General features: G+C 40.6%; 1 protein-coding gene across 3 annotated transcripts in view; it reads left to right on the top strand.

Annotated features, from left to right (window-relative positions):
* The window catches only part of cdh22 (cadherin 22), a 197,201-nt gene that overhangs the window by 127,732 nt on the left and 55,645 nt on the right, over positions 1-13,824 (top strand). For all 3 annotated transcript variants that reach the window (XM_086040608.1, XM_086040609.1, XM_086040607.1), the window contains 2 exons: positions 3,976-4,774; positions 12,615-12,909. In XM_086040608.1, coding sequence (XP_085896734.1) covers positions 4,568-4,774; positions 12,615-12,909 — 502 coding nt within the window. In that variant the 5' untranslated portion in view covers positions 3,976-4,567. The remainder of the gene's footprint in view (positions 1-3,975; positions 4,775-12,614; positions 12,910-13,824) is intronic.

A 13,824-nucleotide genomic window follows, 5' to 3' on the forward strand; every position in this document is an offset into this window, starting at 1 on the left:
CCCTAGATTGTTACTTTCATTTTAGCAAACACGTCATTTTAAGTATAATTAATTAAATCCCACATTGTTAACTCATAAATATTGGAGAAAATGTCATTTAATAAAACACAAACATTTCTAGTCACCTGACCTCTGAAACGCATTTAAAAAAGCCTAATTTAAGGGGCTGGTAACCTACGCCCATGTTTGGACTGCCTGAATAAAACTTCCTGCAGCGTCACGTCAGTAGTGGGTGTGAGCGTATGTGTCAAAATATTCAAACTATAGTAGCACAACTGAGTGTGCACCCTCCCTCAACTGAAACTGTAAGGGAAGTGGGAATGGTGTGGTGTCCTGTTTGTAGCTGTGGAAATGAAGGAATGAGTGTAGAAATGTAATGTGTGTGTGTGTGTGTGTGGTGCACGCCGGCGTTACCTTGTGGGGTGAGAGCAGTGCGAGGGAACAGTGCTTGCCACCCATTGTAGAAAGTCAGTAGTACAATGCAGGCAAATCACACAGGCCATGACAAATGTTAATGTAAGTATATGCTGCAGGCCGCTAAAAAAAAAAAGGGATGTCAGGCCGCAAATGGTAACGGTTACGGGATGAAGGCGGGGACAAGAAAGCCGGGGGGGTGATGACTGGCCCCCTTGCCTCTCAGCCCGCAGTGATCAGTCTTGCCTAGCTGTCATATGTCTGCTGCCAGCTGTCAAAGGGCCCGTTCTGGTCATGCCCGCTGATGAGACTTCCCGCGCATGCTCTCCAATCAATCCGCAACTCCTAATAGGTCACGAATGGCTGCGCAACGCTTGCCAATACGCCTCGGATCGGAGTAAACGATAGTGGAAAGCGAGATTGACAAATATGGCAGCCATATTTGCATCATCAAGCCTACATTTTACTGGCCGTGGCGAGAAAAGAAAAGGATGATAATTGACACTCTGCTAATTAGCCTGGGTGGGCTGGCGACAAACCGGCGTGGCGGTGGCCAAATTTGGGCAAAAACAAGAGCAGGCGAGCGTACGTCTCTCGCTTCCTCATTAGCGTTTCCTACTTCCAGGCCTAATTATGAGTAAATGTGTACACACTTAATGAAATTCCCTAATTGGGGAGGCAGAACAGAAGAAGGGAGAAAGCCATTGGATGAGTTTTGTTTTCAGATAGCGAGCACTCGGCAGTTCAACAAATGTTTCGCTTTGCAAATCAACTAACTTATGGGCCGCTGGTGCATGCGAGAATATGTTTGATACAAATGCTCTCTAATTAAACTCATTGAAACTGCCTGCCGCCCCCGTTAAGTCATCTACTGTAAAAAAAAAAAAAAAAAAAACGAAACGAAAAAAAAAGAGCAGCAGATAGGCAAAATGAATTAATTTCATCCTCCCGTCGCCGTTTGCCTCGGAGGCAGCGAGGAATAAACATGACGGCGTGCGTTTTATGGCTTTGAAGTTTCCACTTCACGGCTGGAACATTTCTAATTGGAAACTTGAAACGAAGTATTTGGGATCAATTTAAACGGAGCAGGGGAGTGAAAGGAGTCATGTATATCGGACGTTACTCGTTAACATATCAATGGGGGAGCCTCAACGTTACAGAGGAATACTGTTCCGTCTCGGTGGAGGATGATGATGTCGATGATGAGGAGGAGGAGGACGATGATAGTCTCGTCATCTCTGCACCATGGCGTGGCAATGCCGCAGCCAAGGGAGCAACACGGGTCACATTCTATCACCTCCACTGACGTCACAGCCAAAATCCAGCTGCGAATGACACTGGATAACAGGACAGAAAATCAGGGCCGCAGACGAGTCTGGAATCAACGTGCTTTTTTGTAGTGTCGGACTTGACTCTACGTCTTTGGCATTTGACTTGGGCATTTTCTCGGACTCGGCCATTGGGCTAACAAAATATTTGTATCTACTCGACTGAGTACAAGTATGTTTTTATTTCAGAAAATGAACGTTCTCTTTCAAAAGAAACTTGAAATAAAGTTTTTCATATGATCAAAATAGCCATCTGATCGATACGCGGTCTTCCATCTTTCAGTCATGTCATCCAACAGCGGCGTTAAAAAATTTGGTTTTACCAAGCATCGAAAACTGGCATTAGTCACGTCTTCAAAATGAGTTTAGAAACAAATCTCTGAGGTTATTAGATGGTATAGGTTAAAGTCATTATAGGTTATTGGGCAAAATCCAAGTTCTCGCATCCCATTCATTCCAGATATGATGTTAGTCAAATATCAAAGCTAACAGCGAGTAGCCATTCTGATACACAATAATGCGTGGCGTGTATTCCGTGCTTTCTGCGTGGCGAGTTAACACTACATCACAACGATGCCTGCTACACACACTGGACCGTACAAATCCTACTAAAGTGCATTAACGTTTTGGGCACATCGTCTGGAGCAGGTGAGCAAAGAGAAGCGAGCTGTTTGACTTGCTCTTGAGGTTGTTTGCTACAGGGGATTTGACACTGCCGCACAGTTGCTTTCCAATAACACGGACATTGCCTCCACCAACAGCCTGAGAAGGAATTATTTCCGGAAGCTGCAGACCCAGGCTGGAAGAGAGTGTGATTATAGACGTCCCCACGACAGGACACAAATACAATAGGTTAAATCGTCTGCCGGCCCTGCAGAGTTTCTTCTTGGCATCATATTCTCTTGGGGAAACTTTTACTTTAGTTTGAGATTTGAAAAACATTTCTTTTAAAAGCCATTAATCACACTCAGGACGCACATAGCACGTCAACCTCTCATTTCCGCTTTGAGACTTTCATTTTTGCCTTCTTTCTGCCTATTTCCGTTCCTTCACGCCTTGGGTCTGCTGAACCACAAAGAACAACCCCCCCCCCACGTCCTCTTCCTTCCTCGCCCCCTCCCCCACCTCCCCGCCGCGCTCTAGTGTTTGTCTGTGGTATTAGGCGCTTGTTGCCTCATTGGATTGAATTAATTGATTAATACTTTGATCCAATTAGTGTTTCCTCATGCAATTAATCAGCTGTTTGAGGTCGGAGGCTCGCTCTGTCAGTCCGATAAAAAGGCGACATACACAGAGGCGAACAGTGACCTCTGGTTGGCAGCTCATTGTTGAAAACACAATAAATGACTGATAATCCCACCCAAACCCAAACACACATTGTGGGTTCCTAGGGCACCACAAGAAAGCAATGTTGAAATTACACTATACTGTGTAATTTCTATTTATACGTTTGTTATTGAAATCTTAAGTATTCCTGTACTTAATCTAATCCTATCAATTTAGGGTTGGAGCATCAGGCTGTACAAAGGCGCCCTTAGAATCACTGTTTATAATTTTGCTTAAAAGACTTACCAGTGTTTTCAAGTGTGTTCATCCAGTTGTAAATTTTAGGGGTCAAAAACACAAAACCCCAAAACCCTCTCAATTGGGCCCACTGGGAAAGTTTAAAAAATCAGCCACTTACACCAGTTTCACAGATTGACATGAAATTTAAATGTCTATTATAAACAATATTTATGAAAAATAATCAAGGACCAATGTCTGAAAATCAACAGTAAGTCATTGATTTGTGGAAAATTGCCCAAATGAGCCTCAGTTGGAAGCAGTGATCCTATAGTCAGACAGCTGATAATTATCGTTTTTTTGCCACGGCTTTTTGCCTACACCATGTAATGTGAGTGGAGCATTATGTAAGCATTTATTTTGAGGATTCTCCATAAAAAAATAGCATTATACAACCATGTTTTTGCTGTACTCTGCTTCTTTTTTATTGTATTTTATTTACATGATGGCGAATAGTAAAAATTTGCAAGTAATTGAAGTCCACTCAGAAATGTTTCTAATGTGTCTCTAGATGCTACAAAATGCCAGCAAAGCACATTTTTACCCTTCTACTAGACAAGGCGATGGCCTGATTGAATGAAGCTCCTCTCCTGACTTCAACATAGTTGGAAATAATTGTCTGACAGTAACCGGAGCAGCACGCTAAACCATTTTGTTTTCTGTCTCACAGGTTTGTCCTTTCTTGGGATCACTGTTGGACCAGCGCAAGACATTCGAAGACTGACTGCTTTTTACTTTCCATTTTTATTTTTGAGCGAGCAAACACAACAATATCTGACAACCTTCCAAGAAAGTGAACTTTTTGGACAGCATGCCGTGAAACCACCCGGAGCACAGGAGGTGGACATTTTAAAGACATTGAACATGATTGGATGAACAGGCTGGGAAAACTTGGAAAATTAATCTCAAAAGAAAGGTCATTTTTTTTCTTCCCCAGAAGAGGGCAAATCTATTGTTTGGAACATTCACATTGAAAACATACTGTTATGTGATGTGAAACTTTATCAGGAAAGTGGGTCAGAGATGGAATCCAAGTGAGTGACCATGCTATAGCACAACCTTTGGCAGGAATCTTAATATAAGCCTGCATCCATCATAAAAGTGACCATATTTGATCCCATGGATTAATATTTACCTCGTTGCAACCTGGGCCTTATTCATCTCTCTCTTTTTATTTATTTTTTTTATTGTATTTTTTTTAAATTAGATGTGGACCCCTGCTGAACTTTTCTTTTAGTTGTTTGTATTTCTTATAATTCAACATGGCTCCTCTCTGGACAGTAGGCGCATGGACGTTGTTGGCTGCATCGAGCTTTTTTAGCTGCTGGTGTGAAGCGACAAGGACTAGGGGTTCTAGCATGGGGGAGCAAGGAGCCTCATCCGTGGAACGAGTGAAGCGGGGGTGGGTGTGGAACCAGTTCTTTGTGGTGGAGGAGTACACCGGCACGGAGCCCCTCTATGTTGGAAAGGTAAGATGTCTGTTTTGTCACACACATTTAAAATAAGCGCAGCTTTGTGCTGTTTTTTTGTAATAAATGTCTTGGTTAATAGTATTGTTCAGTGTCCTTGAATGTCCATAAAGCTGCTTATTAATGTGTCGTACGCTACTCGCCCAAAAAACACATAATTTGGTGCTTATCTCGTTTAAGCAATGCATGTTTGAATACAAACAGTGCATATGTATATGTGTATATGTATATATATGTATATGTATATATATATATATATATATATATATATATATATATATATGTATATATATGTATGTATGTATATATATGTATGTATGTATATATATATGTATGTATGTATATATATGTATGTATGTATATATGTATGCATGTATGTATATGTATATATATATACATATATATGTATATATATATATACATATATATGTATATATATATATATATGTATGTATATATATATGTATATATATGTATGTATGTATATGTATATATGTATACATACATGCATATATATACATACATACATACATACATATACACCCCTGTTACATATTAGCACTTTTAAAAAATGTGAGTTTAGTCTCAGTAATTCCTTTATAAACAGTGTTTATGTATTTCCATACGCCGTACTGTTTCTGTTGCTAGATGCAAAGTGTCCGATGTACTAAACAGAAATGGTGGTCCCCGAGACCAATCGACACTCGCATGTGGTTTTCTTTTAACCAGCAGTGTATCATTCAGATATGTTAGAATCACTGAAGAATGAGGACTAGTGTGCGTAGACAAAATCATTGAGATTTACACAACACTAAATTTGGCACATCCAAGCCAATTATCACATCATCTGTCTTTTCTATGAACACATAATGTATGTGACAGTGCGTATGTATGATGCGTGCCATCACCTCTCATGGAAATATATGCAGTCAGTTGGATGTTGCCAATCCACACTTTTAGTGTCGCGGAGGATTAGGCCTTAGCTGAGTGCCTCTCGACTGGATAATTACAACATGTTTTTAATGTTGTTTTTTTTTTTTCTCCATTAATATTACTTCAGCCAAGTCAGCAGACTTGCCAAGCTCGCTCTGTCTAACACCCTGGCTACTCCGCTAATGAAATCTGATTTACTAATAAAAAGGCCACTCACGTCACATTAAACTGGCAGCTTGGATCAGTACATTTAGATAATGAATTCTCGTGGGGGTGAACGATCCGAGAATCATTATATTACTTTTTTCCAAATGTGCTATTTTAGTGTGAGCAGACGACACGAGCATTCAAATGAGTGAAATATGTCTGCTCTTGAAGGACTGGAAAGGAGGAAAAATGACATTGTTGTCGTCTTTCTCTTCAGAATGAGTGTAAATTTGATCGCGTTAAACGGCGTACGTGAATCACGCAAAAATTAAACAGATGTAATATTTACGATTTCCATTTTCTGAGCAGATTGGGGAAGAAATATAGCTTTTAACACACCCCACAACATTATTATCACTCAGGATCATATTTTAGAGACATCTAATAATCACTGCCAACATATTGGTCTATCTCAAAGAGAGACCTCAGCTCAGTGAGCAATGGATAATTTACTACACTTATTCTTTGCTTTCTGTGGTGACACTTATTCAGAAAGAAGTATTGTCAACAGAGAAGAAAAGTGGCCTCAGTGTCATTACACGGTTCGCAATGCTACTAGAGTAGCGTATGTTATGGTTTGTTTGTATTGTTTCTTGTAGCTGCCTATCAATACCACAAGATGGTAGCAAAGCACTTAAAATGCATGCGTGCATTCTGTTTGGATTAATTTTTTTACTATTTTACATGACGTCATTTTTTTCCTACAATTACACGTGAAGCATTGACACCCTGCATCTAGCATGTGCGCAATTATCAACCCATGTTACATAGACGACTGATTTCAGTGATTCAGTCATTCATCACAAAAGAAAACAATTGGAGCTCAGCCGTAGTATTAGCTAGCATATTACACACTAGCGCAAACTAATGCGACATCACACAAGGCCAAGTAATAGTAGTTGCTTGGGTGAAAGACTTTTTTTTTTACACCATGGGAATAAAGGTTGTTTACATTGTGACATTAGAGGTTCCGCTATAAGGCTAACGATTATGTCCGAACAGTCACTTGTGCCTTCTGTTGTTTTTCCCCTTCATCCTCTGAACTTCATAAGTCTACTTCCTTCCCACATCCAATCGACACTAAACATTCTTCAAACTGACATCTTTGTGTTCTTAAGCCTTCCGCTCCCTTTGCCACCATTTACTGTCACTTCCCCCAGTCCTCTCTCTCTCCTCCCCTGTACCTCCCCTGCAGCAGCTTCCACCTCTGCTGTGTCTGATAGTCACCTTGTTAACACTTTGAAGCGTTGGAGATCTTAGGCACTGACAAGCGGCAGCCAAATGTGGCAGGCCCCCCTCCTGATTACACAGACTTAAATATGAGACAGCCAATTTGTTGCCGCTTTGACGCTCTCCATAAACCAAGCAGGCAGTGGAGCTCAAGCCCCGACCGCCTCGACTTTCTGCAAATATAATTTCAATTATTCTGAAGTAGCTTAAAGCGTGGGCAAAAAGTACTAGTGCAGCAACGGGGAGGTAAATTGGAATAAAACACGTGTAAAGCAGGTATAACAGATCTCAGTCTTTTGAGAAGGCTTTCCAGAATGTAGCTGTGGAAATGTGAGACAATTTGCGAGGTGATGTTGATTTCTTGTAGTCTTTGTCCTAGTCCACCTTGAAGGTGTCTGATGAGTGTGAGGTGCAGATCTTCCACACTGATGTCCAAACATGCCTTTATAAAAAAATGGGTTTACTCAAGCGCAAAGTGGGAAGCATAGGCCAAAGCTTGATAATCTTACTTTGAAGCTGCACTGTATGGCTACACACTCATCGATACAAGTCTTGATATATTTTCACATCCGTTAAAGAAAGAAAACCCCGAAGTGGTGACTGAAACAACTTCAGACTGAAATTTGCCACAATCCATCTTCATGGATGGAAGGAAAGAATGATAGTTAGACAGACTGTGGTTCTGACACAGCTTTCTATGAGCCCTGATCTAAATACAATTTCAAATGCTAAAATATGCCGTCAGTAAGAAACATCCTTCCAACCTGAGACAGTTGGAGCATGGTCAGCTACTCTCATTGAGACTTACAGAAATCATTTGATTGCAGTGATGGCTTCCAAAGGTTGTACAACAGCATTTTCTAATTTGTCCAGGCCACTTTCATGAATTAATTTTAAGGGGATTTTTTTTCGAAATTATTATTAGAATTTTTTATTACTTCTGAAAGTTATTTCAGTGAGTTTTACATGCTCGGTGGGTGTGGTTCAGTTCATTTGCATTTGACTTATAAGTGCAAATCATTCAAATCTTTTGAAATCTTTATTGGGTAATTTTTTTATTGAACATATGCAATACATTTTAAATTGATTGCAGTCTTTATTTTCCCATATTTACCAGGTCTATCACTTGGTCTGTTTTTTAGAATCGATTATCCTGACAATTATTCCATTGATTACTCTGGGAATCGCCCCCCGGCCATCCCCATCTTCCCATTCACAAGTGACCGCAGCTCCGCTACACAATAATGTCATAAAACTTTGTCAATTTTGAGGATTAAAAACAACCCAAACCCTGGGCATAATCCATGGAGGGATATTTCTGTTGCCGGAAGAATGTGACATGCATACGGCTATCCACAGCAACAAACGTCCTTGCATAAACACAGAACATTGATTCCAGGTATCACAAATATGGTTTTAAATTGATTAATTATAGTTTTGAGGCATTTTTGTGGTGACAAATTTTTGTGGCCAACATAACCAAGTAGGTCAAGTTTTTTTCTCCCAGCCCTAATATTTACGTGACATTTACAAACCGTGCATAGCATTAGAGTGGTTAACAGTAATATTAAATACATATTTTTAATGTTTAAAAAAAAATACCTCTGCCTCATTTTTTTTATCACATAGCATACTACAAAAAGAAAATTATTTTCCATGTTAACAAACCAGCTCCTTCTTGGCACTGCACATTAACAAAGTTGAGTGTAAATTGTTTAGGTATTTGTTGCATCATCTTGCTCGCCATACAATAAAAAGTCGGTGTAATATTTGTTTTCCCATGACCGGTGCTTGGCACCATTGAGCAGTCTGGCTGCACAGCTCGTTGCCATCACCCAAAGGGAAATGTGACAGGGAATCAAAAGCTTCCCTTTCCCTTGAGTCACCCTGCAGCAAAGCCTCGGGCGTCTCCCGCTTATATACTGTGTATGAAGTTGAACTTAAACCGAGACAAATCATATAAACCTGGAAAGCCACACGGATATGCATACGGTATGTTTCATTACGGGTTTAAATTTACTGGGGTGCCACACTCTATCACACAAGGGGTTGAATCTCAAAGCATACATTACATCACGGGCTGACTAAATCACATAACACAACTGCTGAGTCGCTAGTCGCTACACTATAATAACTGCAGATAGGTATACGTATACCTAGTACTCTGCGTTTCACTAAAAATTCGCGGTCCGTTTATCGCCTTCTGCCTACAGCCGGGTTACACTTCCGCCGTCCTTTATTTGCCATTTTGTACGGTCAGACCAAATTGTAATCGCCTATAGGCCGCTTCAACTATCATTTTAAATGGGCTTCCCTTAGCATTTCCGACTACCAACAAACTACCACAACTCGCTGAGCGATATTACAAACAAAAAACTCACTGTGGCATGGAAGCGTGACCGCGGCCGGACTATATGTGTCTTCCTTTAGCACTTTCTAGGACCTTTTTTGTTTTATGTACCTTCCAGGATCTCGGAAGCCTTGCCGCATTTAAAGGGGGCACATTTAGTCTGGCCACGGTGAAGCTTTCATGCCACGGTGAGTCTTTCCTTTCAAATATCACCCAGCGGGGTTGGGGAGCGAGAATAGACGGTTACATAAAAGGAAAAAAATGGACTTCCGACTATGCTTGGTCTGGTTATTGTTTTTAAGTTTCCCGTCTTTCGTTTTGCACCTACGAAATGGGCGCCCGTCATTGGCGGATAGGTATACCGGTCCATCACATAGGCGGTACGCCCAGCTCTGCGTATACCATATACCATCTATATATGCACCCTTGCAGGAAATGGTAACATGTGGAAATGCTTGCTTTGAAAAAAAAAAAAAAAAGGTTGTGCCAATTGGTGGAGAAATTAATGGAGAAATTAAAAGAAAAAAGTCGAAAGCCAGCTGTCAAAGTTGAAATCCTATTACAAAAGGATTGGATTGGATTAAAGGGATTTTTTTTGTCACTATTACCCCAAGTGTGAGTTTGACATTGCAATAAAAATTTTTTAAAAAATACTTAAAATGATTAAAGCAAAATTAATTCCATGAAATATAATTCATGAAAATGTGTTTTATTTGTGGTATTTTTCCGATTAAAAAAAGGTTGTGCTATATAAATATACTTGTTTTTAAAGGGTTAAAATAACCAGAAATCTAATTAATAATTGATATGTAGATCAGGCTGAAGTAGTTAAAAAACATTTAGTCATTTAAAAGTGAAAAATAATTATGTTTGCTGCAGTTTTCTTGAAGGTCTTCTCAGTGCTGCACATCTGCCCTGCATTGTACTGGAAGGTCTTTCCAATATATTTTTTTTCAGCTGCATGGGCATTAGGCTGAAATGATGTCTGTGGGCATTTTGATGGCTTTGTAAAAGTGGGACACAGAAAACTGTTTTCCTTTTGTGTGGAAGAAGAAAACACTTCTCAACCTGCCGAGTTTTGGAGGACAAATAGATTTGTTTTGGGGTTTGGACACTTTTATCCCCTTTTTTTTTTGCCGTCATGTTCTAGAAAAAATGTGTGCTTGAATTGTTTTTCAACTTTTTGGGGTGGTATGAAAAAAGATAGGAGCTTGATGAAGCCCTGCCGGTGCAACCTTTTTTGTTTATACTAAACCATGTCTTGGCTTTGACCTTCAGATTGGACTGAAATATTAAGATAAACGTGCACGTGTGCGTGCTGTGTGTGTGTGTTCAAGCCGCCAACTCGAATCACTCCAGCGATGTTAGACTGACAGACGGATGGGTATTTCCAGCCGAGGGGTGGGGGGGGGGTGCATGGGGGAATTGCATCATGCCAGCAGAATGATGAACTCATTTTGTGTATGTGCAGAAGTTGACAATGTGTGTGAAGTGTGTGTGTGTGTGTGTGTGTGTGTGTGTGGTTTGGGTGTGCATTTGTGTAGTTGGTAGAAAGTTGCATGCGTGCCTGGTGCCAGCCTTTGTGCAATTGAATTAACGCACGGTGACAACATTTCATGCACATTCCCCTCCGTGCAATCTCATTTGGAAATGTAGCGTTGTCGAGAGTGGCTGGATAGATATTGGATGTTGCACATGCATGAAGACTTTTTATTGACAAAAGGAGTAAGGCTTTACATCAAAGGAAAAACACCTAATTGAATAGGTTTCTCTGGCTCGAGGCACAGTTCCACAATTTTACCAGTAATCCATGAGGGACATTTTATTTTAGGAAGATGGTGTGTTATTTACTGCATTTTTTTTAATCTCCTTCTACAGATTCGTTTTGCTCCTAAAATTTGAGACATTGCAGGTATAATTTTCATCTACTCACAGGTGTGAGACCAATACATTTGAAGGTGTCTTTTATTATTCCTCAATATTTGTTGTTGCTGGAGGGGGTGAAGGGGTCACAACTGTGATTGGCTAACTTGAAAAGAGGCGAGTGCATGCAGTTCAGGTTACAAAATTGCTGGCCGAGTATTTATATCAAGTGGGAGAGGTTCTTGTTAAGTTCAATTTAGGAACCGCACAGCATCCCAGTATTGCTGCCTGGGGAGCGTCTGAACATCCAATCACATTAGGGGGAACTATCGGTCTGATTTATAACGACTCTTTTAAGTTCTCATTTCGTCTACCTTAAGCAACTGCCAGAATGACTTTGAACCCCTCATTTGGGAGAGCCGTCCTTTGCAGAAAAGGTGTAAATTACCACCAGAAATGCAGAGTCTTTTGTCATATCCTAAATGATGACTGGTGTACCGACCCCGGTGGATGAAATTAGACTGTGATTGCTATTAGGGGCCTGGATGACAAGAATTGGGCAGAAGAAACGGTGAAATTGCTCTAACTTTGAGCCATTGACTTGAAACATTGATAAAGTTTGATATGTATACTTTCAAAGGTCTTTCATTTGTAAGGCTTGGATGACATTTGGCTATTTTTTTTTATCCTGATTTGCAACTTTGATCAACTTTTGCGTTACCGTTTCTGTCCGTTGGTGCGTTTGTGCCACTTCAACCCCCCCCAAAAAAGCTAGTTAGTTCTATCCACCCATATAGGTTCTCCATAGTGCTTGTTCTCAGTCAGGTTGGTGGGTGAATCGGAGGTTTACCTTGCTAAATTTGGGCGAGAGCCACAGTTCACTCAAACATATCGAAGTGCACCGATATGCCCCTTTGCAACCTGTAAAAATACCATTTGTCATGCAATAAGGGACTGTTGTTTGTGTGCTTGAACATTTATTAGCCACACATCAGAACAAAAACATACTTGCTAAGACTCTCTAATTTTAAAAACATTCTAAACGTAGCTCTCTCTGGATGTGTCCCTAACTCTAAGGACTATATAGGACTATATATATATATATATATATATATATATATTTTTTTTTTAAAGTAAGCAAAACCCCGAGAAGGCAGAGGTTCTCTGTCTATTATCAGTCTATTATTTAGGTGCTGAATCTCCTTTAACACTTCCCGATCCAATACAAACCACATGTATTCCTTCATTCATTTCCAGATTCACACAGACTCAGACGAAGGCGAGGGTAACATCAAATACACTATCTCCGGAGAAGGGGCGGGCACTGTCTTCATCATCGATGAGCTGACTGGCGACATCCATGCCACAGAGAGGCTGGACCGTGAGGAGAAGGCCTTCTACACGCTGCGAGCGCAGGCTCGCGATCGGCTCAGCAACGACCCGCTGGAGCCAGAGTCAGAGTTTGTCATCAAGGTCCAAGACATCAACGACAGCGAGCCCAAGTTCTTGGAGGGGCCGTACATCGGCAGTGTGGCCGAACTGTCTCCTATAGGTAAGACGCCAGTGCAAAGCGCGCACACACACACACTGTTATTCCACTTTGGTAGAGGGCATTTTTCATTTCTTTTTTCTTTTTTTTTTAATATTAAGCACTCAAGTAGGTTCAACAATCATGTGTGTTCCACTGGAGATGCTCAAAATTGTCAAGAATTGCAATATGCCCAAACTCTCTCCTGTTGGGAGGATGCAAATAGGAACAAATGCTCAGCATATGTTATAAGAAAGAAAAAAAATCAGTTAGTAGGGTGAAGGGGAATGGATAACAAGGCGGTGCATCCCCACTTGCGCGCCGTCAGTTATGACCCACCACGAGCAATCAAACAGGGAAGAGGGAGGCGTTTTTGATTGCATTGCTCCCTGATGAGCCGTCTGGCCTTGTTCTGACACAATCCTAAGGAAGGAAGTGATTACAGGTGGAAATCGGAGCCGCGCCGGTGGGACTTCTCGAGTGTTCCAATGACAGAGGCAACTTGCTGATGAAGTACTTAGACATTGATATGACAAGTATTTAATGGATGTAGCAGTAAGAGGCTGGACCACAAAATTCAAATAATGTCCTGTTTAATTGAAGCACATCCGAGGTGGTGAATGTACTCACACTCTTAGTACACCATCAAAAAAACATGTTTCATCCGATTTACTGACATAAACTATAAAAAATAACACGCCTAATTTGACAAAATAAGGAGCAGAAAGTACATAAAGTCAAGTTAGTAGATGAAGCAAATGCAGTGATGCATTGAGATACAATTGACCCGACTTAAGAGTCTTTCAAGATGCCCCCCATTTGACTTACAAGTTCAAACTCGAGATAAGAGTGCTATATAGTGGCAGATGACAAAATTTGGGTCATATAATTAGTCAAAACTCTTCAAATAAATTTTTTTCAAGCTGTTCATTGCTGCTC

Source organism: Filicampus tigris, chromosome 9 (assembly GCF_054856515.1).
Source record: "Filicampus tigris isolate MCC_2025a chromosome 9, RoL_Ftig_1.0, whole genome shotgun sequence".
In the NCBI taxonomy this organism is placed as follows: Eukaryota; Metazoa; Chordata; class Actinopteri; order Syngnathiformes; family Syngnathidae; genus Filicampus; species Filicampus tigris.